This window comes from Drepanopeziza brunnea (genome assembly GCF_022702325.1).
Source record: "Drepanopeziza brunnea f. sp. 'multigermtubi' strain 214-2 chromosome Unknown ctg2, whole genome shotgun sequence".
Lineage (NCBI taxonomy): Eukaryota > Fungi > Ascomycota > Leotiomycetes > Helotiales > Drepanopezizaceae > Drepanopeziza > Drepanopeziza brunnea.
Window position 1 is genome coordinate 977,196 of NW_027094065.1, and position 23,874 is coordinate 1,001,069.

The following is a 23,874-nucleotide window of genomic DNA, read 5'->3' on the forward strand; positions in this document are numbered from 1 at the left end:
GTTTGGATGAGAAAAGTTAATGGTGTCTGACTTACAGTGAGTTGCTCGAGCCACCGAAGAAGAGAGAGACGATTTCCCGTGTAATCAATAAACCCGCGCTTGATTCACCTGCTCATTTGGTAGGTATCATGGGCTGCTTCTTTCCTCTCTGACAATAAATTGCCAATTTGACATACTCGACAAGCGTATTCGACAGCCGGAAGTCTGGAACACTCACAGCAAAACCCCTGACGACAAAGAAAAGGCTGATGAAGAAGAAGCTTGTTTTCGGGTTCCGGACCTCTCGCTTAATTCTAAGAGACGTGCGCTGTTGGGCCTGGCAACCCTCTGCTCTACGATGCGAATTACTACTATAGTTGTATAGTAGTACTTATCGAGGACAAATTCTCGGGAGACAGACCTTTTTGCTAGGGTTCTCTTGTCGTGGTCCATCCATGTTCCACATTTTAGTAGTATAAACCAGTACCTATTAGAGCGGGGCCGGCGATACCAAGTATCTAAGCCTTGATTGTAATGGATATTAAATTAAACCGTCTCAAGCTAATTGCCAAGTCTACGAAAGCGAGCCCCTAGATATTTTTGGTGACCAACTTCATATCCATACAGACCCTAAATTTATTCTCTTTCAACTTCCAAAAGTATAACCCCCCCCCCCCCCCCCCCCGGCCGGCTAACTACCTTTCAAAACCTACAGCTTTCAAGAGCACCATGACTCCGGTGCTTCTCACTCTATATGTAGCACTCTTCCCCCACTGTTCGAGTGAGCACAGTATCAGTATCTGTATTCATCTATTGGCAGTCGCTCCACTGGTTATTAGGAAATTTCTCATTCATTCTTACCAAATCCTTTCATTCATTCCTTTCGCAAAACCTTCCCATTATTTTTATACAATGAAGCTCCCCCCTGCTCTGCTGCTGCCGTTGGCTCTGTCGATCAGATCCTCACTTGCCCTTCCCTCTGTCCTCAAGGCTCGTGATCTCACCCTCGATACTCAGAATGATCTCGTCAATGGCGTGCCTTGCAAGAAATTCACACTCATCCATGCAAAAGGTACTACTTCACCGGGCAACGTCGGTACCGAGACCGGCCCACCATTCTTCCAAGCAGTCGCACGTTTAGTCGGACAAGAAAACGTCGCGGTCCAAGGTAAGTTACTGAGGATACCCGACTACCCACCCTTCAAGCCACATGCTGACCCTTTTTGTTTCGCGTTTCAGGGGTCGAATACGATGCTGATGTTATTGGCTTTCTCCGAGTACGTTACACGCGAGCCTTTTCTTTCTTTTTGGCAATAGCTGACCCCAACTAGGGTGGAGATCCTGACGGGTCAGAATATATGGCGAATCTCGTCGAGGAGGTTCTCTCCCGGTGCCCAGACACCAAGGTCACGTTGAGCGGCTGGAGGTAAGATTTCCCAGACCCTCTTCGCGAACCGGAATCGTAAGCTCACCTCTTCAACAGTCAAGGCGCCCAGCTTGTACACAACGCCGCGGAACTACTAAAGCCCGAAACCGCGGCAAAGGTTTCGTCAGGTATGTGTTGATGCTTACGAATGATGATGATGCTCAGGCTAATGTTGGCAGCGATCACGTTCGGCGATCCAAAGAATGGTGAACCATTCGGACAGATCCCACAATCCAGGACCACTATCTATTGTAATGACGGTGACTACATCTGCGAAGGGAGCATCATATTAACAGATGCGCACAGCACGGTAAGTCTTGCTCGGTAATCTTTTTCTGTCGCGATACTAATCGAGAAAAAAGTACGAACAAGACGCCACCGCGGCGGCGCAGTTTGTCGTCCAGCAGGCTGCGCTATAGGCGCTACATTCTCATGCCACGCTCTTATCTACGTAGCTGGCTCTTACGGGAGTGGAGCGCACTTCAACGACAATATAAATTTCCCAAGCGGCGAGGTTTGTCATCGCCTAGGCTGCACTACGAGAGCGATACCTTTATGTCATGTTTCTGTCTACCTAGCTGGCCCGGGTGGCATGGAGAGCACCGCAACGACTATCTAATGTCTCTATATAAAGGAAATGTCTCATGGCGTGTATAGTCAAGTATTGGAAATATTCGATCTGATGCTGCTAAATTTTCTTCGCCGGATCGATTGTGATAACGGAGTGAATGTCTACCTACACTCTTCATCACAGCCGAATCCGGGTGTTTAGTTATCTTTCGAATGTACTTAATCTCTTCTAATAAACGGTTAGAAGAGCAGAGCTTTTCTTTGGCGTGTATGTGCGAGGCTAGCCTCATGCGCCCCCCTAGCCATCATGCCCTCGACTGGACTTCGCTCATCTTCTCAAACACGCTGCTCGGATCGAAATACACACTCAGATCCCGCGCTTTCATCTCCTCACCTCCGCCCGCCGTCCCGAACCTCAACAGGGTCATGACCGGAATCGAAATCGGCGCTTCCTCTCTATCTCCCTTGACTACGTACGAGACTACCGTTCCAGCGTAGATCGTGCGGTGCTCGAGATCTTTCCCCAAGAAAAAAAGTCAACCAACTACCGACTACTATCGCGATATCGACACTGCGCGCCGCCCCTGGGATATAGAGAGTACTTGTTTACCTGTGTCGATGGTCTTGATCTCGTGGGACATGCCGTGCAAGACCTGGTAGAAATCCGAGAGCAGCTGCGTACAGACTCTCTCACGTCAGAGCCATGTACACACAAACATACATAGCTAGATAGCTGATGATCTGCATAAGGAAGAGAAGGGAACATGGTCCGCCCCGCACCTTCTCGACCTGTCCCCTCCCGGAGATCTTGGGTTGGTTCCCGAATTGACAGGTTGGCTCCTGGACGAGGAACGACATGGCGCGAGTCGTATCCATGGAGTCGACAGCGGCGAAGAACTACCTAGCCTGGTCAGATTTCTGGACGCTCTGAATGTTGGAGGTAGATATTCGTATAGGCAGTAGTAGAATCGATCCTCACCTCACGAGCAAAGTCCTCGAACCAGGCTCTGCTGAATGGTTGGGGAGACATCTCGGCTTGGTTGCAAACACGCAAACACGCACACACGCAAAAGTCATACGGATCTTGACAACAGGCCGACGTAGAGGCGCATCCCAGATATTGGTCATGTCGGAAACGTCTATCAGCCGTGTGATAATTCGGATTTCCATTGCTTGTCCGGTGGTACAGAAGTTACACGAACCAATCAGTGCCTGATAAAAAGGAATGGGGTGCGAGATGCATAAGCAGACTACTACAAATGGCGTCGAGTATTCGCAGGCGGGCATGTATAGCCCACGATAATACCGATTTTCAAGACGATACAGCTTAGTAAGGGTGGATTCTGCGTACCAGAGCTCATAAGGCAGCTCTCCTTATGTCCGCTCTACACTTGAAAGCACGATCTATGTTGATTTTTCGAACCCACAAGCATTGCAATGTTTGAAAAAGAAAGGGCGAGAATTCGGCTTCAGTTTACGAATCAACAAATCTATTGAGTGACACTTCAGTGGTGGGGGGGGGGCCGTGTTGTGTGGAAAGGATGATATTTCTAAGTTCTCTTTGGTGAGAGAAGTCTATGTACTTCCTTTAGCGTGCACGTGCTTTTAACAGGCTTGATAGCCTTAGGCTATCACATGACCTTATCTTACGAGGTTCTCGACCCGAGGACTTTTCTTTTTAACTAAGTGCTTAATGCTTATTACTCTTTTTAAAAGAATTTTAAACTCTGCTAAGGTATCGTTGCTTAACTTCTTATAGTTCTCTTCTTCACTCGCTTTTTGATTTCTTTTGCGCTAATATCAATATTCTTTAATAACTCTTATCAAAATCTTTAAACTCTATTTCCTTTTTATCTTTTTATCTTTTTTAATGTTTTGTTATCGTTTTAATCAACCTTTCTTTTTCTTTTCTCTTCTTCTTGAGCTCCGATAGTAGCGAGTGTTTCGAAGTGTTAGCCTTCAAGTTCTAGTATGTTAATAGTCTTTCTTCTTTTTTTGTTATTAAATAAGAAGTTCGCAAGTAAAACGGCTTTAGTTAGTTTATATAAAAATGTCGTAGTATCGCTTTTTTATTGATCTGTTTTAAAGTATATAATCTTTTATGCTTACCTTTTAAGCTTGATACTTTGAATAAGCCTTTTTAAGATAGTTTGAGTTTTTGCTTAGCTGCTTTCTAGTCGTATAGCATTATAAAAGATCTTAATAGCAAACTCTTGACTTTTTAAAAGAACGGTTCTTTCTTTTTAAAGCTCTCTCGGACGTTTTGCTTGATGACCTCGTGATGCGCGATGTGTTTTAAAATAGCGTTCTTTTAATCTTTTGTTTTTGCAAAGTCTGCTTTTTATAATTCGTTTAAGAACTTTTTATTTAAGAATATCTTATAGATAATCTTCGCATAATACGTTAAAAAAGCTAGGTCTATTGCTGCTTTAAAGGTATGTCTTCGATAGATCTTAAATAATAAGTACTTTAAGTGAAAGATCTCTTTCGCGTTCGTTTCGAATATTACTTTTTTAAACTTGTTTTCGAATGCTCTTTTAGTCTTCGCTATCGCTTTTTGCATTATATCGACCGCTTTCTCCGCTATGCTTATTGATTTCTTTGATACTGATAAAGAATTAGTTTATAAGACCCTTCTTTTACTTATAAAATTCCGGACTGTGTCGCTAAAATAGCTATTAAAGTCGATATAAAATCCGATTAGTGTTTTATTTTAGTCGAATAGTTTTATAAGATAGCGTATAACGTTTTTTAAATCGGGTGCGATACAAGAGAACGCTTAGATAAATCTCGAAAAGTAGTTTATAATGATTAAAAGGAACCGAAATGTTTTTAATACTCTTAAGAAAAATCCGCAAAAGTCTATTTTAAGAAGTTCTATCGGTCTCGAGACTACTACGCTAGATAATAGTTAAGATCTTATAGCGGTGCCGTGCTTCGCGTAGTTTAAGCATTTTAAGATATATAAGTATACGTCTTTAATTATAATAAGCTATTATACGTTTCTCAACTTCTTTATAGTAATAGTGATAGCGAAGTGACCTCTTTGGTTATAAGCCGTCCGAAGCGCTTTTTTAATATCTTTAAGCGTTAGACATGTTCTTTATACTTTTTTTTAATAGTATTATAATGTTTCTTTTTCTTACTTATAAGAACTCGCTTTCGTTTATAGTCTTTTTTGCTTGACTTTATCCGAGTCTATAAAAAAGATGCCGTAAGCAATTAAGTTAAAGATATTTGTGTACTAAAAGCATTATCGATAAGCTTTTTCTCGAGAAAAAATTATGTTTAGTATTTTTAAAAAATAGATAAGCATAATATTAATTTAAGTAAGCATCGATTGCAAGTGATTTGATATCGAGATCCTTCTTTTTGACATCGGTTTTAACTTAATAACGTATCTCGGTCTTTTTGCTCGATAAAGAGCTGATACGAACTTGACGTTTCTTTAAGCTTTTCCGGATAGTTGTAAAGTAAACTTAAGTTTTAGCATATATCTTATTGCGTTAACCTTTTTTAGTTTTAAGTCTTTTAATAAGTTCTTTACTTCTTTTAATAGCTATTTATACTTTTTTTTCTCGTCTTTTTAAATCTAAACTTTATTTTTGTTTATCTTCGAGATCGTTTCGAACCTTTCGAATTCTAAACTTCGATAATCATCTTTTAAAAAGATCGTTTTAAATAAAGCGTTAGCAACTTGGTTTTTATAGCTTTCGATGTATTGTATCGTTATATTAAAGTTCTTTAGCTCGTAAGCTTATCTTGCGTAAATCTTTTTTTATACTGACTTAAAGTTTAAGAAATGTGTTAATAGTTTATAATCGGTGAACACTATGCTTGCTTTATCGCATTTTAACATATAGCTGTATTTGCGGCAGAATTCGACTATCATTAGCAGCTCTTTTTTATATATTTTATATTAACTGTGACGAACTGATGAATTCTGACCTTAGAATACAAAGTGAGGAGAGGAAAACAGGAAGCTCAGGAGAGCTCAGGAAGGTCTATATACATGGCCACAAGCGCTAGGCCTGAATGGGTGATCAGCTGATTGCAGGTAACAAGGCAGGCTGTCACACTACCCCTTTAGAGAGCGGTCCCAGCTCTCTCAAAAGTACCTGACAGAGGAAGGAAAAAATAAAAAAATTCAGTCGTGAACCATGGTTCACGGGTGGAATTGCTGAAAAAAAAACCAAAAAATACGCCGAAACTACCGATCGTAGCTTCTAGAAGCGTCCAAATCCGCCAAAATATCCTCCTTTTCGTCTGAATCAAACCCTTTTAAACCCTTGTTCTTTCGAAAAGAACTCGTTTCTTTGTTCAAGGCTTAGCTAAAGAGAAGGAGCACCCAGCAATCCAAATTGATTGCACCACAACGGGTAGATTGATGAGCTTGCTGATCGAGGGAGCTGTGAGGAGCATGCTGGAGGGTGGGATTTCGATCTTCCAAAAAGCTGAGTCTTTGTTTGATTGCCGAAAGAGTTCTATAGCGCCGAAGGAACCGAAAGCGTATTGCAAGTGCTCAAGCTGCAAATAACGTGCTGCAAATACTTGAGTACCGAGAGGTCGGTTAAGTCGCTGGAAGAGAAGGGGGCCCGTGGCCGTGCGAGGGCGGTTTTGAGGAACCGAAAGGGGCCGAGAGAGCCGAGGGACGAAGAGAATCCGTAGGACGGGCCGGAAGAGCCGAAAAGCCGAAGAACCGAAGGCCGGAAGGAAGGAAAAAGGAACCCGTAAAAAACGAACCGAAAAGCTAGGAAGGCCGAGAGAGCCGGAAAAGCGTTCAGGTTGCTGAATGACGTGCGCGTACTCGATATACGTTAAAGAGTGTTAATTTGGCTGTTTGAGCGAGTCCGTATAGTTGAGTTCAAATTGATTGAATGAGGACCGGGTGCCGTAAACGTAATTGAGTTGAGTAGTGGGTCCGCTAAGAGCTTTACCGCCGATAAGGAGCTTGGCCGTGCGAGGGGGGCCTAGCATCCTATCGCTGAACCGTACCGTAAGCGAAAGCTAGCTGGTCCGAGAATACCGATATTGTAATTGAATTCCGAACTTTCGAATTCCGAACTTCCGATCGCCGAAGTCTTGAGCTAAAGCGTTGAATAAGGATCGTATAATTGAACTTATCGGGATCCGAAAAGAGAACGCATTGCGCTGGCGAGGGGCCGTTCGTAATTGCTCTACGAGGGACTCCAATTGAGCGATTCTCGTAAGGGGGGAAGGGCCGTCGTCTTCGTGGGAGGACATGGTGGTGGAAATGGAGGGAGGGGGGGGCGTTTGAGTGTCGGAAACGCCAGGAAAAAAGAGTGGGGAAGAGAGTTCGTCTTGCAACCGAAGTGCAAAAATTGAGGGGAGCTCTTTTAGGTCGGAAGAGCTGAGGAAGAGGTGAGGTCGTAAAAAAGACAATAATCTGTAAGCAATAAATGAAGACCGTGGAGCACCCAACAAGTAACTCACTCCGTTCTTGACAATAATCAATAAGCAATAATCTGTAACAATAATCAATAACAATAAGCTGTAATACGACGACCTAATCGAAGGACTTTGTATAATGTGACGAACTGATGAATTCTGACCTTAGAATACAAAGTGAGGAGAGGAAAACAGGAAGCTCAGGAGAGCTCAGGAAGGTCTATATACATGGCCACAAGCGCTAGGCCTGAATGGGTGATCAGCTGATTGCAGGTAACAAGGCAGGCTGTCACATTAACATTATATTTTCGTTAAAGTGAAACTATTAAATAGTAAAAGTGCTTCGTCTCCGCTATCTTATATTTGAGTAATATAGCATCCTTTAGCATAAGCATTCGCATTTGTATATATTAGCACCGGTTTGTTAAGTATATAACCGAATCGTTTTAAAGCTTTGCTGTAAAGATCTTTTAAGATATTAAAGAATATGTATTCTGCTTCTTCTTACGTTTAATCTACTTCGCTTATAAGCCGATTAAAAGAGCGGGCAATTTTTACGAAATTTTTAATTTAATTTTTAATAATCTAAATCGATTTTAAAAAGCGTTTTGTCTCTTAAGCATTACGAAAAGTAAGCTAATCTTTGATACTCTATGTTTTTTCTTTTTTTATTATTGCTCTTTTACTTGATTTGTATGTTACTTTTAGTATTATAACCTTAATTATAAACAAGAAACATTTCTTAAAGGTGAGCTTTAATTGCGACCATAATAAGCGTAATAACTAGTGTTGTTTTAAGAAAGTGAACGCTTTTTTAAAGTTCTTTGCTTTTAAGAAAACGTCGTTTATATAGTACTTTAGCTTTAATAAAGATGCATCGTTATCGTCGAGTATAAAAAAGAAAAGTAAAGGTTCCGAGTTATTAAATTCTTCGTTTATTACTCTTTAAGACTTTAGTATCTTTTCGAGTATAGTTTTTATTAATTTATTAAATGTAAAAGCCGAGCTTCTTTTTTTTTAAGTCATTCGAGTTAGTTGCAATTAAGAGTGACTTAATATAGAAAAGGCGTAGACATAACGGTCGTTAAAGTAGATAAACACCGATCAATACTTGTATTTAAGATCTATTTAAGAAAACACTTTATGTTAAAAATAGTTCAAGTACTCGTAGCATTCTCTTAGCTTAATTAATATGCATTTTAAGATCTTTTTTTTTACTTTTAAGTAATCGAACGTGACTCGGAACTCATTTTTCCCGAGTTTTAATTCTTTCGACTTTTAAATCAAGTTCGAATAGCTATTTTAGTTATTCAGCTTTTCATTTGCAAGCATTATGCTTTTAAATATATTATTTTTTATTCTTTTTTTAATCGTCTTGTATAGTTATGCTAGTTTTGTAAGTAAGTATCGTTTCGGAACGTTATCTATTATTAAAGTAGCTTTTTTAAGAACCTTGTATCGATAAGTAATAAAGTTTATATAAAAGAAATTATCGAGTCTTGCGCTATTCATTCTTCGATATATATATATCAAAACTTAAATATTTTTTAACTTGTTTAATAAGATTCTATTTTTAAAAGTAAGTCCGCATTTTATTGCTTACTTTTTTAATACGAAGGATCTTAAGTCTTTACGTAATAGTCTAATGATTCTCTTTTCTATCGAGAAGCTTTTTATTGCTAAGTAGACTTTATATAATCTCGATTGGATCTTTAGTATATTGTTCTTCGTAATCTTAATCAGTTTTAAAGCTTTAGTCTTTAAAAGTAGTGTTTGCAAGTCTTTTTTATCGATTTGTATAAAGGTGAACTCTTTAAGTAGTGTTTAATAGCACTGTATTAAGGCTAGGGCTAGGGTTAAGGTTATAAGGCTGTTGCTGCATTGTTTAAGCGGAGGGGGTTGCTTGGTAAAAGTTCTTTTAGTTCGAAAGTGAACTCTTTTTCGTTAGATAAATTTTACGCTATCGCTAAAGCGGCTTAAGTAACTTAGTTTTCCGAGTTTTTCGAGTCGTTTAAGTTATTTAAATCTGATTTATATTCCGTGTTTATCGTAAAGAGATCTGACTTTAATAGTTCGAACTTTATTATTAAGTTATCGAAAGACTTTTTAAATTCTTTTTTAAGCTATAAGATTAAGTTGATCTTTTTTAATAGTCCGAAGAAAGAGCATTAGATCACCACTTGCTTTTTTCTTAATACGTTGCTATCGATTATAAGCTTTTTAACTCGAATCTTTAACTTAACGTCTATTATATGCATTTACGTTAAACTTAATAGCAAGCTTAATTCTATGTCTTTTATTCTTGCGTTTTTTTTAACGAAGACATCGACTTATGTTTATATTCTTTTTATTCTTATCTCGATCGTAACGAATTTTGTTAAGTCGTAGACTTTTCCGTTTGCTATACTAAAGCTAACTCTTTCGTAGTTTGCTAATATTAATAATTTGGACTTTAGATTTAGCTTTTTCGCAAAGTTAAAAGATATTAATACGATATTAAAACCTTAATCTACCGCAGTCATTTTTATAAGCAACTCTATTTTAATTGTTTTCTTTTTTGTTTTTATACGTATATATAATACTACTTTTTAAGCTTTCTCGTCGGAGTATATATACGAGCAGATTTAAGATAGTGTCGATTTAAAGTTTGCTTAGCTCTTAGCCGTTAATATCGTTTGCGATTTTTTTTTTTTTATATTTTTTTTTATAAACAACTTCCGGAATTGTTTAAATACTTTTAATAATAGCTAAAAGAGCTTTAAAAAGTTGATAGTTATTTCGAATTTCGCTGCTAGATCGCCGTAGTCTATCGGTCTTTTCTTTTCGCGGCTTACGATCTCTTTTAATTATTTTAATTTCTTGCTTTTTATCTTTACTTTGTCTTTTGTAAGAGCTTTCTTCGGTGCTAGCTTTTTAGCGTTCTATTTAACGACCTCGATAGTATCTATGTCATTTGATGCTCTTACTACTCTTTATCTCTTTTTCGATCTATTGTTTGTTATTTTTATATTAATATTCGTAGCGTCTTTTTTATTTAAAATAACCACTTTATATTTAAGATCTCCGACGCTTCTTATCTTGCACTCGGTATTAGTCTTGATGATTTCGTCGAGTATCTCTTTTATCGAAGTTATTTTATAGCTATCCGTGTACTATTGAAAGGATATACTTATAATGCTTATTAGTGTGTTTATTTTTAAAGTAAAAGCATTAAAGCTTAAGCTAAACAAAGATAGCTTTTCGCTAATAATCTTAAAATAATATGTTATAACCGTCTTTTTTAAGTAGCAGATTCTTTTAAAATAAGCTTTTTTTTAGTTTTAAAGTTAAGCATTAAAGCAAGCTATCTTTAAGTAGCCGGTCTATTTATAACTTATGCATAAAAGTCTATTTTTCGATTTATTATAGATCTTCGACTTATTAATAAACTAGTTTCTAAATTTAAATGCTAGTCGAAGTAATGCAAAAGGCGGGTCGTTTAAAAGTAGTAAGCGTAAAAGCAGTTGCTATTTAATTTGTCTATTAATAATTAAGTTGCTTTAAGTCTAAGAGTTTATATACCCGCTTTAATAGTTCGGTTTTTAATTGTTTTTTTAATATCTACTTTATCTTTATGCTTAAAAAAGAAGGGCATTCTGTTATAAAATTATTAAGTTCTTATTTTGTCTTGGTTTTAAAATACGTTAAATTGGCTTTACAAGTTGAGCGAGCAGTCTTAAGTTAAAGCTTGATAAAGCGGCGACGTATAAAGTGTCTTAAAAAGATGCTAAAGCTACTTGTGCTAAGACTCTAGCATAATGCTCGATATACTTTTGCATTCTTTCGTATATCTTAATCTTTTTTATATCCGACTTAATCTTCTTTTATGTTTTAAATGCATTTTAAAAGAAAACGAGAGTTTCGTATGCTTTTTATAAGTAAAGCAAAAGCAAGGTATTATTAGTTAAAGCTAATGTCCGAAGCTTATCGTTTATAACTCTTTTAATAAAAGCCGACGTAATAGACTTAAGTATATACTTGTCCGAATCAAACTGATTCGTTATTATTAATAGTGCTTCGTTCTTTTCTAGATCTCTTTTTTTAGTCTTTTTTAATAGCGCGACCGTTCGTAAATAATAAGATGCGAGACTTTCTTATAATCTTTGTTATAAGTTAAAGACTTCGGCGATCACGTCTTGCTCTTTTATTAGTTCTTTATTATTAAGAAATTGCGTCTTTAGTTATTTTATTACTTTAGCTTTCTCTTTCTTTATTGCTATAATGCGGTTGGTTATAATGTATTTTATTCTTATATTAAATTTAAACTTCTTGCTAGCTTTCTTTGTTAGCAAGATTAAGATTGCTTTAAGATACGTTAAAAAAGAAGGGTTATCGGAGCTATCGACTTCGAAATCGTAATTCAATCGGTTTAGCTATAGCTTAGCCGGCATTTTCTTATCGTAATCTTTATAACGGTCGAACCTCGGCATCTTTAAGTTTAATATCTTTTCTGTTGCTTTAAGTTTAGGTATAGTGATAGTAAAAAAAGGGGTGAGATAATGGTTCTGCAGTTGATTAGTTGCTTAAGTATCTTATTGTTGCTCGGTTTTTATAAGAGCATTTGTGTCGTAAATCTTTGTGTCGATCTTAAGCACGAACTTAACACTTAGTCGGTCTTAAAGGTTGAAAAGTGATGATTAAGTCTTAGTATCTAATAGTTGCGGTAATAAAGTTATTGATCTTGCTAATTATAGATATGTTCGTAAAAGAAGGTTAATGATCAGCTTATGCTATGCTTATTATTTTAAAGTAAAAAGTATCGAAGCTATTAAAAGTGAGCTCGCTTGCCTTTCGTTCGATGATGATGTTGATGATAAAAGTTAAAGGTGATGGATTTTCTCTTCGTATTTCCTGTCCGAGTCTATTAAAGAAAGTGAGCCGGAGCGGAGTTCTTTTGTTCCTTTTTTATGCATTTATCTAGCTTGTAGGTCGTTATTGCTTTCGTTGGTCCGTGATTTCTTTTATGAGTCCGTGGTTTTAGTTGAGGTGGTTTTAGTTGAGGTAGTAGTAAGGCGGTGATTTGTCGATGAACTCTTCGGAAGGAGGAAGGGGTGGAGCTAAAGTTGTTTTTGATAGTTGTATTCTTAGTGTATTGCTTAAGCTCCTTATCTGCGAATCAAAGGATTGTCAGGTCGATCGCTGCGTAGGTCACCACTTCAGTAGTGAGGGGGGGGCCGTGTTGTGTAGAGAGGATGATATTTCTAAGTTCTCTTTAATAGGAGAAGTCTATGTACCTCCCCTAGCGTACACGTGCTCCCAACAGGCCTGACAGCCTCAGGCCATCACAGTGACAGACTCACAGCTTCAAGTCCCGGAAAGCATTTATGACAGTAAACGTACAAGTATGACATTATACCATCCTGCACTTAACGCCTATCCATCGTTCTTTTATAGTACAGACCTGAGAAGCTGACACACTGGGTGAAATGGTTTCCACAAGCAGCTGAGTAGGCTGCGGTGAAATTCTCGAAGACTTCCCCACTCATTGATAATGCAGGTGGCAGACCAGCAAGGTGGGGGGGGACAAACCCTGAAGGTGTCGACGACCACTCTGTGGAAAATGTAGCAGCGAGAGTCTGCTTCTCCATTGCCGCCAGATTTTACAGTAAAATTCCGTTGTTGCCCTTCTTCGTGGCCTTCACTGGATAGATTGGACATGGAAGACGCTAGTGCAATCGTGGGTGGTCCAACGCTAGGAGTCGAGAAAATCCCGACATTTCCAGCTGCCTTCGTCGTTTGAGGGATTATAGTATCCGCGAAGCTCTTGGTCGTCCCCTTGCCAACCTCGTTGTTTCGGGTTTTGTTTACCTTGACCGAATTTGATAAGGCCCAAACGAACGGCTCGGATACTGATTTGATAGAGACAGAACTCAAGGCGGCTGAGTTCCCGTTTCCTCCGATATATCTTCCGGCATTTCCCGCGGTAGGCCCTCAAGCAGAACATCGCCGGTAGCAGCGTGTTGTTCTCTCGAGGAAAGCGTGTAGACGTCCTGATTCTCCATAAGATCCAACGTTCAGATGGCCATGCATCTGTCTTCGCTGCACATATGCGTCGTGGTCTCAGAGTGGCCGTCTATGAAAGCAGTCGAAGCCAGTTGGAAGAGGTAAATGAGATTCAATTATGACATAATTGTATTGAAGAGGTCTCTCGAAGTAAAGCTTGTTGTTAAATCAGGGCAAAACATGCGTAGGAAAACAATAACTAAGCGACACAATCAAAGAAGAGACTGAATAATAAGTAAGATAAAAGAATGCGACTAGCACCACGAAAGAATGTAGTTTGAAGTGTTCGACAAGAGAGCCAGACTTCTTCCCATGGGTGAGGGAGTGGGATGGAGTGCGGTGCTTAACCCTCGTCGTCGCCCGAGCGGCTTGAACCCGGACTTTTGGCTGGCCTCAGACGAAGTTCAGATGCGAGATCTGCTATGTGCTGAGTGGCTGAGATGGCCTTCTTAGCTTTGCCATCCAGAGTTACGTCTGTTGTGGAGTAATTCGACGACCGGAAACATAGCATATTCTTGATTTTTGATGGGCAAGTTGCTTTGGCTACCAGCCCACCTTATCGCTCGTGATTTATCTCCACGTGATCAAAAGAGTGCAGATTCTTAGCGTCCAGAAAGTTCAGCTCCATTCGAAGTTACCAGCGTTTAGACGGATCATCGAGTCAACGGCCAGCGACAACCCAACGACATCCATTCCCAATTGCGCACCACGTTTTCGAACCTTTCTGCTGTATCTTACGAACTGGGTCGTTCTCACGAAGATACTCAAACGGCTGTCCAAAGCAGGAGAACGCAGGCGATAAATTTCAGCGAACACATAGAAGATGGACCATACACGAGATCCATGCCCTTGGGTGGCACTGAATGATTTTGGGGGAGCTTTCTGCATGGGGGTATGCAAAATTTCCATACTGCCGGCTTAACAGCATGTCTTTCAAGCTCCCCCGTCTTGCGCCGACCTGCTTCCTCTTTCCAGATATATCAAATTGACATCATTCTTCCCATAGGCAATAGGAGGAGCAGTGTGGCACGGCGTGAAAGGCTTTAGAAATTCCCCTTACGGCGAGAGACGGATCGGTGCTCTCACAGCGATCAAAGCGCGAGCACCGGTGTTAGGGGGCAACTTTGGGGTTTGGGGGGGGCTGTTCTCGACGTTTGACTGCGCCGTGAAGGGAGTAAGGAAGAAGGAGGATCCGTATAATGCCAGTATGTACTCGATCGGTTCTGGAAGTTGAGATAATCCCGATATATGCTGACAGCTGGGCAGTCATCGCAGGATTCTTCACTGGTGGCGCGCTTGCCGTTCGAGGAGGTTACAAGGCTGCGAGGAACTCAGCGATAGGATGTGCCTGTCTACTGGCAGTTATTGAAGGTGTGGGAATTGGGTTTCAGAGAATGATGGCTGAGAACACGCGACTAGAGGTATGGCCTTGTTCCACACTTGCCTTTGCCCTCTGCTAACCAAAATTTCCAGGTACCACAACCTCCACCCGCCGAGACTGGTGCCACCGGTTTCCCAGCTGTAGCATAATCCCGACCCGATACCCCTCGATTCTCACACCTTTCCGTCCATAAATTGAGACGCCATCACTCTACTCTTTCGTCCTTGGCCAGGAGCGGCTGGGACTGTTGTAATCTTTGGGCTATTTTCCGTCCTTTGGCAATGTATGCATAGCTAGCTGGTGGTGTACATCTAGGACTCACTTGGCGCTGGTGAGTGGCTCAACAAATCAATAACAAGAATCCCGTTTACTGTCCGCCATTTCCCCCGTGGCCCTTTTCCAGATCCCATTAAGTATGGCATCAAATTGGGGCTAGCGCCGCCAATAGTCTCTGGGAGCTTCATGTCTGTCTCTTTTCATTGTTTGTGTCCAAGCAAAGCTCTAGCGAGTTCTTTGGGCTATCAGCACTGCCAGATCAATACTTTTGTTGCACATCGCATTTCTGCACGTCATGAGAAGCCGCTGAGCGTGTCCTCGTCGCACAAAGCCCTGGGAGCGAGTTTGCACAGCTCTTTTGGGATTTTGTTGCACGTCGTATTTCTGCACGTCATTTCCATCCTGTGGTACCACTGCAGGTTCGGTTTGTTTTCTGAGCTAGGAAGTCGGGTTTTGAGAGGCTCTGAGGTTGTTGTGTATTTACTTAGCAGCAGGCGGTTGACCGCTTGAGGGTACCCGCGAGCATGTGCAGACCGTGCGTGCTGAATGAAGTATCTCCGTATGGAAGGAGAGACCCCTTACATGATCCCACTGACTGGCGCAATCAAGTACTCAAGGCTATAGTTCGAGTCATGAGAGACATTATTGCTGTATACCTATCTTTCCGGGTCTAGTCGCCGTCGCCCCTGATGATTCTGCAGTCGGCTTCGACTCGCTTTCCTCGCTCACTTCTATTGGGAAACATAATGCGATGATTATGCCAATCTCGCTGACGAGAATTAGTTGTCTGTGTCCGCGGTACCGCATTCTATTGTTTTGTGTATTGAGAGGGTTCTATATTCGTGGATGCGTGCATAAATGCGCGGATATGTAAGAAAAGAAACTGTTTCCTTATGATTACAGCTAAGCAAAGGTTATTGTGGTCATGTTTACCTTCCACATCTAAGCGAGATTTCGTACCGTTCAGGTCTATACGAACATCTCTCAAGCTGGAACACCGTTGCCTACTAGCAGGACAGGTTTATACCTCGAATCTTTATATACAGATAAACTCGACGAAGGGCTAGATCTTCTATGCACGAATGCCGCTGGCAGGGATAAATTGCGCATCGTCCCGTACCGTACCTCGAAAACGACCTTGCTCGACATCAACAACTGTGCAACGGGACTAACGAAAAAGTCGGCAACGAAGTGAACTTCAGCGACCAGATGTTGCTCTCGTCGACTTGCTATACACTATCCCTCAACTGACTTCTAGGCCCCCTTATTCTAGCAATTGCCTTGGTCTGAGGCTGGCATGTCCAGACCAGAGAGGTGACTGCAAGACGAAACATGCCGGAAACGCAGCAGACACAACGGATCCAGATGACAACAGGCACGAGAATATATATGCCAACGAGTCCGTTCGGTGCCCGTGGGGGGGTCGGCGAGGAGGAGGTACTCGACAAATTTGTTGGAGGGGAAGAGGGGAATCTGCAAATTGAGAGAAAAACGGGGACACAGCATGGAGATTTTGCGAGTTGGGATAGGGTACGCCATTTTACACGGGCATGGTTCACGACTACGATGGTATTCTCCCAGACAAACTATGACATTGTTAGCAGCAGCTCATGTAACTGAAGGACAGTCTGCGGGAGGAATTGGCTTGGTTCTGGTATAAACACCACATCAGTTTCGTGGCTGGACAGCTCTAGGAGACATTGTGTCCATCCTTGACTTCGTCCTTTTTGTCATCTTCACTTCTACCATTGCTACTCGGTTCATTCTCTTTCCCCAATCCCTGATGTTTCTCTCTCCCACCCCACCGAGTCCCTCTTTTTTCCGACTTTCTGGATATCGTTCGTCAACATTCTCTCACAGATTCAATCCTACGGCGTGCCAAAATGCGGATGTAGGTAACAGGGAAGGCCCGTCAATCACTCTTCCTGATTATCCCAAGTCACCTGGCAACTTGTCCTATCTTCTTCGCGAAAGACTTGTAGATGGGCGTATGCTAACTCCCTTATGTACCCACAGACTGGCTTGTAGTGGTCATGCGGGTACTATTCTGGGCCTACGCCGCCACAACTTTCTCCGTGGCAGTTGGCCAATATTTTTTCCTCTTCACCGGAAGACCCTTGACCATCCAAGGAATGACACCAGCCTGGATCCTCCCCATGCTCCCCATTATGCTGACTGTTACCATCGCGGCGCTGATGGGCAAATGTCAGCTGTTGAATTACGCTCTGCCGATCCTGGTAGCAGGCGCCACATTTCAAGGCCTAGGAATGCTAATCTCCATATTCATGTATAGCATCTACCTCTCCAGACTCATGACACAAGGTCTCCCTAAGCCAGACCTACGACCAGGTATGTTCATCGCCGTAGGCCCACCGTCCTTCACCGGCTTCGCCCTGCTCAGCATTTCTAACGACCTCTTTGATATACACCCGTCCTACACCACCTTACAACACGTAATCCATCCCGAGTTCATCGCCGACATCTTCCACATCGTGGCCCTCTCAACCACCATCTTCCTCTGGGCAACGGCCTTCTGGTTCTTCAGGATAGCGCTGGTAGGCGTCATCCACGGCGCCTTCTTTACGAAGGAGGGGATGGGCTTCCACCTGGTTTGGTGGGCTTTCATCTTTCCCAACGTGGGCTTTACGGTCATCACGATTGATACGGGGAACGCTCTGATGAGCGAGGGGATCAGGTCGGTCGCGAGCGTGATGACTCTTTTACTAGTCGCGACTTGGCTGTTTGTCGGGGGGCTCACATCCGAGCGGTGTGGAAGAAGGAAATCCTGTGGCCAGGGAAAGACGAGAATCGCGATCAGCAAAGAGGCCATATGGTTGCTTCATGTTTTCACATCGGATTTGACTGCTCGGTAACGGAGCAAGCAGGTCCCGAGCAGGGGATCATAGCATTTATATCGCCCACAGCAAAGTAGTAGCGGAAGAGCCATCAGACGGCCATGTCACGAACAGGACCATAGCACTTTTCAGACGGCAGAAGACGCATTATACAAGGAGTTAATTTGCATCATTGAGGGAGAAGATCACACACTCAGAATTTCTGCTGTCTGGATGAGTACGGGTCTGGCTCCGTTTGGCACATGCTCTTTATCTGCAGCCAGAATTTTTTTCAATTTAAATATATTAAGATTTAAATATATCCAGTTTAGTAAAGCAGAAAGTAGAGTGTAATGGCTGGCTGTTTGTTGTTAATTGGAAGTTGTCTCAAACAATGGACAAGACATTGAGAAAATTTGACTATAGAGATCGCTAGTTGTGCTGAGCGGTGGTCAAGCTAGACATTTTGCGGTTGGTCTTAGGTCTGTGGTATACATGAACAGGAAAGATATGGATTTCGGCGTGTGCTTCTGACTTGGTATAATGTGAATAGCGGACTCACCGGATAGGTCGGAAGAAGGGTTTGTGTTTGTGTATGTTTTTGTGTTTGATTCTGCAGATAAAGTAAACACGGGTGCTGGTCCGCGGGTGGATCTGTGTCCGAGGTCGGATGGTCGCTTAAGGTTTTAAAAAGAAGGTTCTTTCTTCACCGTACTTCTGTATGGTGCTGTTTCGATGAGCTAAGAGCATTCATATTGCTATCAGATCTATTTGTTGATTAAGAAGAGAGAATGTGACTTATGTCTTCACCTTTGAACATTGTGAATGCTATGCATTTAAAAGTAATGGACTAGCAATAGAAACATTAATAACAGTCATTTTAAGCAGTATTTTAAATTATCTCCGTCAAATATGCCAAAGCTCCGATGTAAACAACAGCAAGATATACCCGCATCATCCACTGAGATATTCTGTCACAGTCTCTCTCTGATGTCAGAAAAACCGGTCGGACCGGCTGTGGTGTTTGACCTCCATCTGACCTTTATCCCAGCGTAAAAATGCCATGCTATGCCATGCTATCATGCCGAGAATCAATGATACCGGCGATCGACTTTGCAGGCAAACAAGACACCGGCTGGATTCTCTTACCGACTCTACCAGCTATCAAAGGATGCCACGAGCTGCGCATATTCTGAAGCATGGAGACATGATAACGAGCTGAAAGCGTGCCTCGAGTGTAACGTCGTGGCAGGCTGGGCATGGCCTGTTTGCCCAAGAAGCTGAACATAGCATCCCGTAATAAATAGGCAGCCAGGTAGGCGAGGTCAAGACGTAAACACATATACACAGGAGGAAGGCGTCGTCACGACTCTGCATTGCGCAATAACCGCTTGTTATTTCTACTAGCCTTGCGCAACTGACAGCCTATTTGTCGGTCCATCATGCAGAACACCTACAAGACACATCTGGAGGACGAAGAGATCTTCCAGCTCTCACTGTGGAACGGTTGCGGCCAGTCGCCTTTTGAATTTGCCATACCGCCGACGCCCTTGTGCGACCCGGATCTCCCTATGCTGACCAGCAGTGCGAGTGGAGAGGAGATGGAAGAGATGATTTGGAGCGATAGCGATAACAGCCAGAGTAAGTTTTGTCCTTTCTCTCTCTCACTCTCCTATCATCCAGTGGCAGTAGCATTCGCTTCAATCAATTAGGGTTTCGGAATTGGATAAGTAGTACTAGGTAGTACGCCGGTAATTGATAGTGTACGGATGTCAATCCGAGAGGTTGGCGAAGGGTAAAGATCCTCCTCGAGACTCAAGCTCACCCCTCGCTCGTGCTGCTAAGTAAGCCTCGGGCGGCCACTATTCCGCAACCGCCACAGCTCACCAAAATGGCTTCAATTTTTAGAGCGAGAAGCCTTCATGCTCAACACACTGGCGTCGCTGCTCCACGTGCTGATTTGTCTACAGCCGAAGCCAGAAACGAAGAGCCCTACGAAGCTGAAGTCCTGCATCGAGTGGCGGACGACACGGTGCCCGGGGTGAGTTTACAAGAGAAGCCCGAACTGGCCCACCACCTGCAGAACGACAGCTCGATCCTTACTCTCGCCGTGGGAAGCCGATATATCTATGCTGGCACACAAGATGGAGAGATTGTGGTGTGGTCTTTGGCTTCGTTCGAGCTGGTGAACAGGATACAGGCGCATACCAGGGCAGTCCTCTGCTTATTCCTCTCCGGGGACGGCAACCTTCTCTTCTCGAGTGCTGGAGATGCGATTGTGAATGCCTGGTGCCCGGATTCGTTGAACCGGCTCTACCATGTTTACAGTACGTACGACGTTGGCGATGTCTTCAGTGTGGCATATTCGACGCAATTCCAGACGGTGTACCTGGGTGCCCAGAATACCAGTATTCAATGGTGCAGCTTGAAGGAATCAAGTACGAGGCCTTCCCCATGCCCGGACAACCACCCTGATCGTCGAAACCATCGGTTCTTCGATTCTGTTGCTGTAGGAGGAAAACACACACCCAGACCGCATACTACCCGCACAGGAGCGGATGATGGCCTGGTGTTGGAAATTGACAAGTCGCACATGATGCAATATGCTCATTTTGGCTACGTCTATTGTATGCTCCTGGTTCGTGGTATCACTCGGCTGGTGGATGCGGACGAAGATGTGCTCATATCTGGTGGTGGAGATGGCACAATCAAGATCTGGAAGCTGTCATACGATAACAGCCAGGCCATTCAAGAAGTCGCTCGCCTAGGTGAAGATGACGCTGAATCGGTTCTTTCAATGGCCGTCGATGGGTCGTTTTTGTATAGCAGCAAACTCGAAGGAGTCATTGAGCTATGGGATCTCGATACCAAGCAGAAGCTTCGTGTCATCAGAGCACACAAAGGGGACGTAATGACCTTGCAAATGGGCTGGGGATATCTGTTCAGTGCCGGATCTACTGGATATGCGAGAGTGAGTGATGAGAGGCCTGAGGGCATTTATGGAAGTGTGGCTGACGAGCACAGAAATACAGTACGGTTCAATACGGAAAATATCAGAACTCAATCTTATTCAACCAAAAATACCACTGTGTCAATAGGTGGAAGGCTCATGAAGGCAGAATCCTGGCATCGGCTCTCACCACTTTCAATGGACAACAACTCTACATTACAGGTGCCAACGATAACTCAGTCTCGGTATGGAACATCACGGGCTGCGATTCAACAAAAGCCGGCAAGGCGGAAGTTGCTGAGAATCAGTTGCTCAAGTCTCTGCAAGAATTTGTTTCTTTCAAGACAATCTCCTCACGACCAGATCATGCTGAAGACTGTCGTCGTGGAGCTACGTTCTTGAGAACGCTGTTCAACAAGCATGGCGCCCAGACCGAGATGCTGAATACAGACGGTCGCCATAATCCAGTTGTCTACGCTAGATTCAAGGGGAAACCTGCGACTTCTGGCGAGAGGAAGAAGATCCTGTTCTATGGTCACTGTAAGTTAAGCACATATTGATGGCCTTATCCTTATCTAACTTTGCGTTTAGATGACGTTGTTCCTGCTGATAACAAGCAAAACAAATGGATCATTGACCCATTCGACATGAAGGGTATCAATGGCTACCTGTATGGCCGAGGTGTGACTGACAACAAGGGCCCGATCATGGCTGCTCTTTATGGCGTCGTTGACCTCATCCACGAGAAGGCGCTCGAAGCTGATATCATCTTCCTTATTGAGGGCGAAGAAGAATCGGGATCCCGAGGCTTCAAGGAGGCCGTGAGGAGACACAAGGAGCTGATTGGCGATATTGACTACATCATCCTCGCTAACAGTTACTGGCTGGATGATGATGTACCCTGCTTGACCTACGGTCTGCGAGGTGTTCTTCATGCTACTGTTAAGGTGGACAGCTCTCATCCTGATGTTCACAGCGGTGTTGACGGAAGCTACATGATGGATGAGCCACTGTTCGACCTGACTTCTATTCTGGCAAAGCTAAAGGGTCTCCACAACCGGATCCAGATTCCTGGCTTCTACGATTCCATCCTGCCCCTGACTGCGGTTGAGGAGGCTCGCTACGACGATATCACAGAGACTCTCATTCGCCGTAACCCCGAGAATGGCCCACCCGAGACATTAAAAGCTTCCCTAATGGCACGCTGGAGAGAACCAAACTTGACAGTCCATCGCTACAAAGTCTCCGGACCAGACGGCTCCCTCGTCTCCTCTCACGCCAGCGCCGCCATCTCACTGCGTCTTGTCCCCAACCAGGAAGTCGAAGATGTCATCCAATCCCTCACAGCCTTCCTCACCGACGCCTTCGCCAAACTTGATACCCACAATCATCTCTCCATCACAATTGATAATCAAGCCGACGCCTGGCTTGGCGACCCCGACAACGAGATCTTCCAGACCCTCGAGGAAGCAATCATGAACGTCTGGGGACCCATCGGCGAAGGCCGCTGCTCCAGTGTTCCCGGTCCACGACCAAAGCCTCAAGCCCTGAAACCTGGTTCTCCTGCTATGCCCAGCGTGAGCCCTAGTCTTAAGCCTACGCCTGCAACTGTCACAACACTCACTAACGGCAGCAATCATACTTCGCTTGCAGCTATACCGCTTGAGCCTGCATCTTTAACTTCCCTCGTGTCTTCAAATAGCGCCAACGGGAGCAAAACGAAGGGGAGGAAGCCGCTGTATATCCGCGAAGGAGGCAGTATCCCTAGTATCCGCTTTCTGGAGAAGGAATTCGACGCCCCGGCTGCGCATCTACCATGTGGTCAGGCCAGTGACTCTGCGCATATGGACAACGAGCGTTTGAGGATCAGTAACCTTTACAAGAGTCGCGAGATCTTTAGACAGGTTTTCAAAGAGTTGCCCCGGAAGTAAGAGTCGCTTGCCTGAGGGAAAGAGGTTGCGATATGGAGACGGTGGTTGATGATAAAAAACCAGCGCGGCGTTTAGATTGTTTGATAAGTCAAATATCGCATGGCGAGGTGTTTTACTAGGTGCTTCGTTTACCTTGGGCTCGTGCCTCCCATGGCGTAGACCATGGTTTGGAACATGGTTTGCTTGCTTTCTTGTGGATGGCGAACAAGTCTCGGAATTTGAAAGGTCTTGATGGGGTGCCCTACCGGTTGATCACTCAAGGGCATGGTAAATGCACAAGAACAATAAAAAGACAACTTGATGCATAGAGGGGCTTCGTGTAAAACAAAGACCTGTAAGTTTGCAAGCGGTTCCTTTGAAAAATTGAGCAAGTTCAAGCCAGCCAGCTTCTTTGCGATGTTTACATGTGCGTGCAAACCCATTTTGTCAGTTATTGATCCCAGCAACTCTTTAATAGTCCATACAAAGACGATTGAATCGGCCAAGATCCTCCCAGTCTTCTACATCTGAGCTCGCTGTCATCGATGCAAGCTTGATTGTCAATTCCCCGGCTCGAGTCCAGTCCACTAGTCCCGTGTAACCTCAAGGTCAATGCAGCCCAGCCCGGCTGATTCACCCACTTTTTCCTTCCCCTGACACGAATTCCAAGGCTTCTGCTCTTCCTCTCGTCAAATGTCACACGAGACACACAAAGCCCTGCCTGCTGTTTGTTCGTAGACCACTTCTCCTCCGTCATGGTGTACCTCCAAGCCTTGCTCATACTCCTCCCGCAAAGGTCCCTCGTCTAAGTCGGTAAAGTCGAGATCGGCTCCGAAGGAGAAGTCTTGGTAGCTCTTCTTGATCTCGACTGAACAGCGTCACTCCTGCGATCAACCCCGTAAACTATAAAAATGCCATGAATAACGAACTTCTGATAACCCTAAAGCAAGCCACATGAGGAAATGAAAGCATTGATCGGCTTTAGTCATGTCTACTGCTACTACTTACCGCTTTTTCGCTTGTTGAGGAAGGAACGGAACGACTCCGGCTCACTCACCTAGCAAACGTCCACCAACCAGGCCTGTTTCCTTTGAATA

At 43.3% G+C, this 23,874-nt stretch overlaps 5 protein-coding genes across 6 annotated transcripts; 4 read left to right on the plus strand and 1 right to left on the minus strand.

Annotated features, from left to right (window-relative positions):
* Positions 1-891: 891 nt before the first annotated feature.
* L3040_001496 (uncharacterized protein) lies at positions 892-1,824 on the plus strand (the record flags this gene model as incomplete). The annotated part of the gene is made up of 6 exons (XM_007291025.2): positions 892-1,147; positions 1,219-1,256; positions 1,311-1,405; positions 1,463-1,533; positions 1,585-1,715; positions 1,768-1,824. The coding sequence occupies 6 exons, from the start codon at positions 892-894 to the stop codon at positions 1,822-1,824; spliced, it is 648 nt and encodes a 215-aa protein (XP_007291087.1).
* A 456-nt stretch (positions 1,825-2,280) lies between these two features.
* On the minus strand, positions 2,281-3,005 carry L3040_001497 (uncharacterized protein; the record flags this gene model as incomplete). Its single annotated transcript, XM_066156769.1, has 4 exons — positions 2,281-2,492; positions 2,586-2,649; positions 2,697-2,876; positions 2,955-3,005. The coding sequence occupies 4 exons, from the start codon at positions 3,003-3,005 to the stop codon at positions 2,281-2,283; spliced, it is 507 nt and encodes a 168-aa protein (XP_066012787.1).
* An 11,244-nt stretch (positions 3,006-14,249) lies between these two features.
* On the plus strand, positions 14,250-14,956 carry L3040_001498 (uncharacterized protein; the record flags this gene model as incomplete). Its single annotated transcript, XM_007291023.1, has 4 exons — positions 14,250-14,318; positions 14,433-14,631; positions 14,693-14,847; positions 14,900-14,956. The coding sequence occupies 4 exons, from the start codon at positions 14,250-14,252 to the stop codon at positions 14,954-14,956; spliced, it is 480 nt and encodes a 159-aa protein (XP_007291085.1).
* A 2,259-nt stretch (positions 14,957-17,215) lies between these two features.
* L3040_001499 (uncharacterized protein) lies at positions 17,216-17,956 on the plus strand (the record flags this gene model as incomplete). Its single annotated transcript, XM_007291022.2, has 1 exon — positions 17,216-17,956. The coding sequence occupies one exon, from the start codon at positions 17,216-17,218 to the stop codon at positions 17,954-17,956; it is 741 nt and encodes a 246-aa protein (XP_007291084.2).
* A 1,403-nt stretch (positions 17,957-19,359) lies between these two features.
* Positions 19,360-22,798, plus strand: L3040_001500 (uncharacterized protein; the record flags this gene model as incomplete). Of its 2 annotated transcripts, XM_066156771.1 has the most annotated exons (5): positions 19,360-19,558; positions 19,680-19,712; positions 19,888-20,888; positions 20,942-21,407; positions 21,459-22,798. In XM_066156771.1, 5 exons carry the CDS (start codon positions 19,360-19,362, stop codon positions 22,796-22,798), a joined length of 3,039 nt encoding a protein of 1,012 aa, XP_066012789.1. The 2 variants fall into 2 exon arrangements, with proteins under 2 accessions (XP_066012789.1, XP_066012788.1); XM_066156770.1 differs by lacking the exon at positions 19,680-19,712.
* Between the last annotated feature and the right edge of the window lie 1,076 nt (positions 22,799-23,874).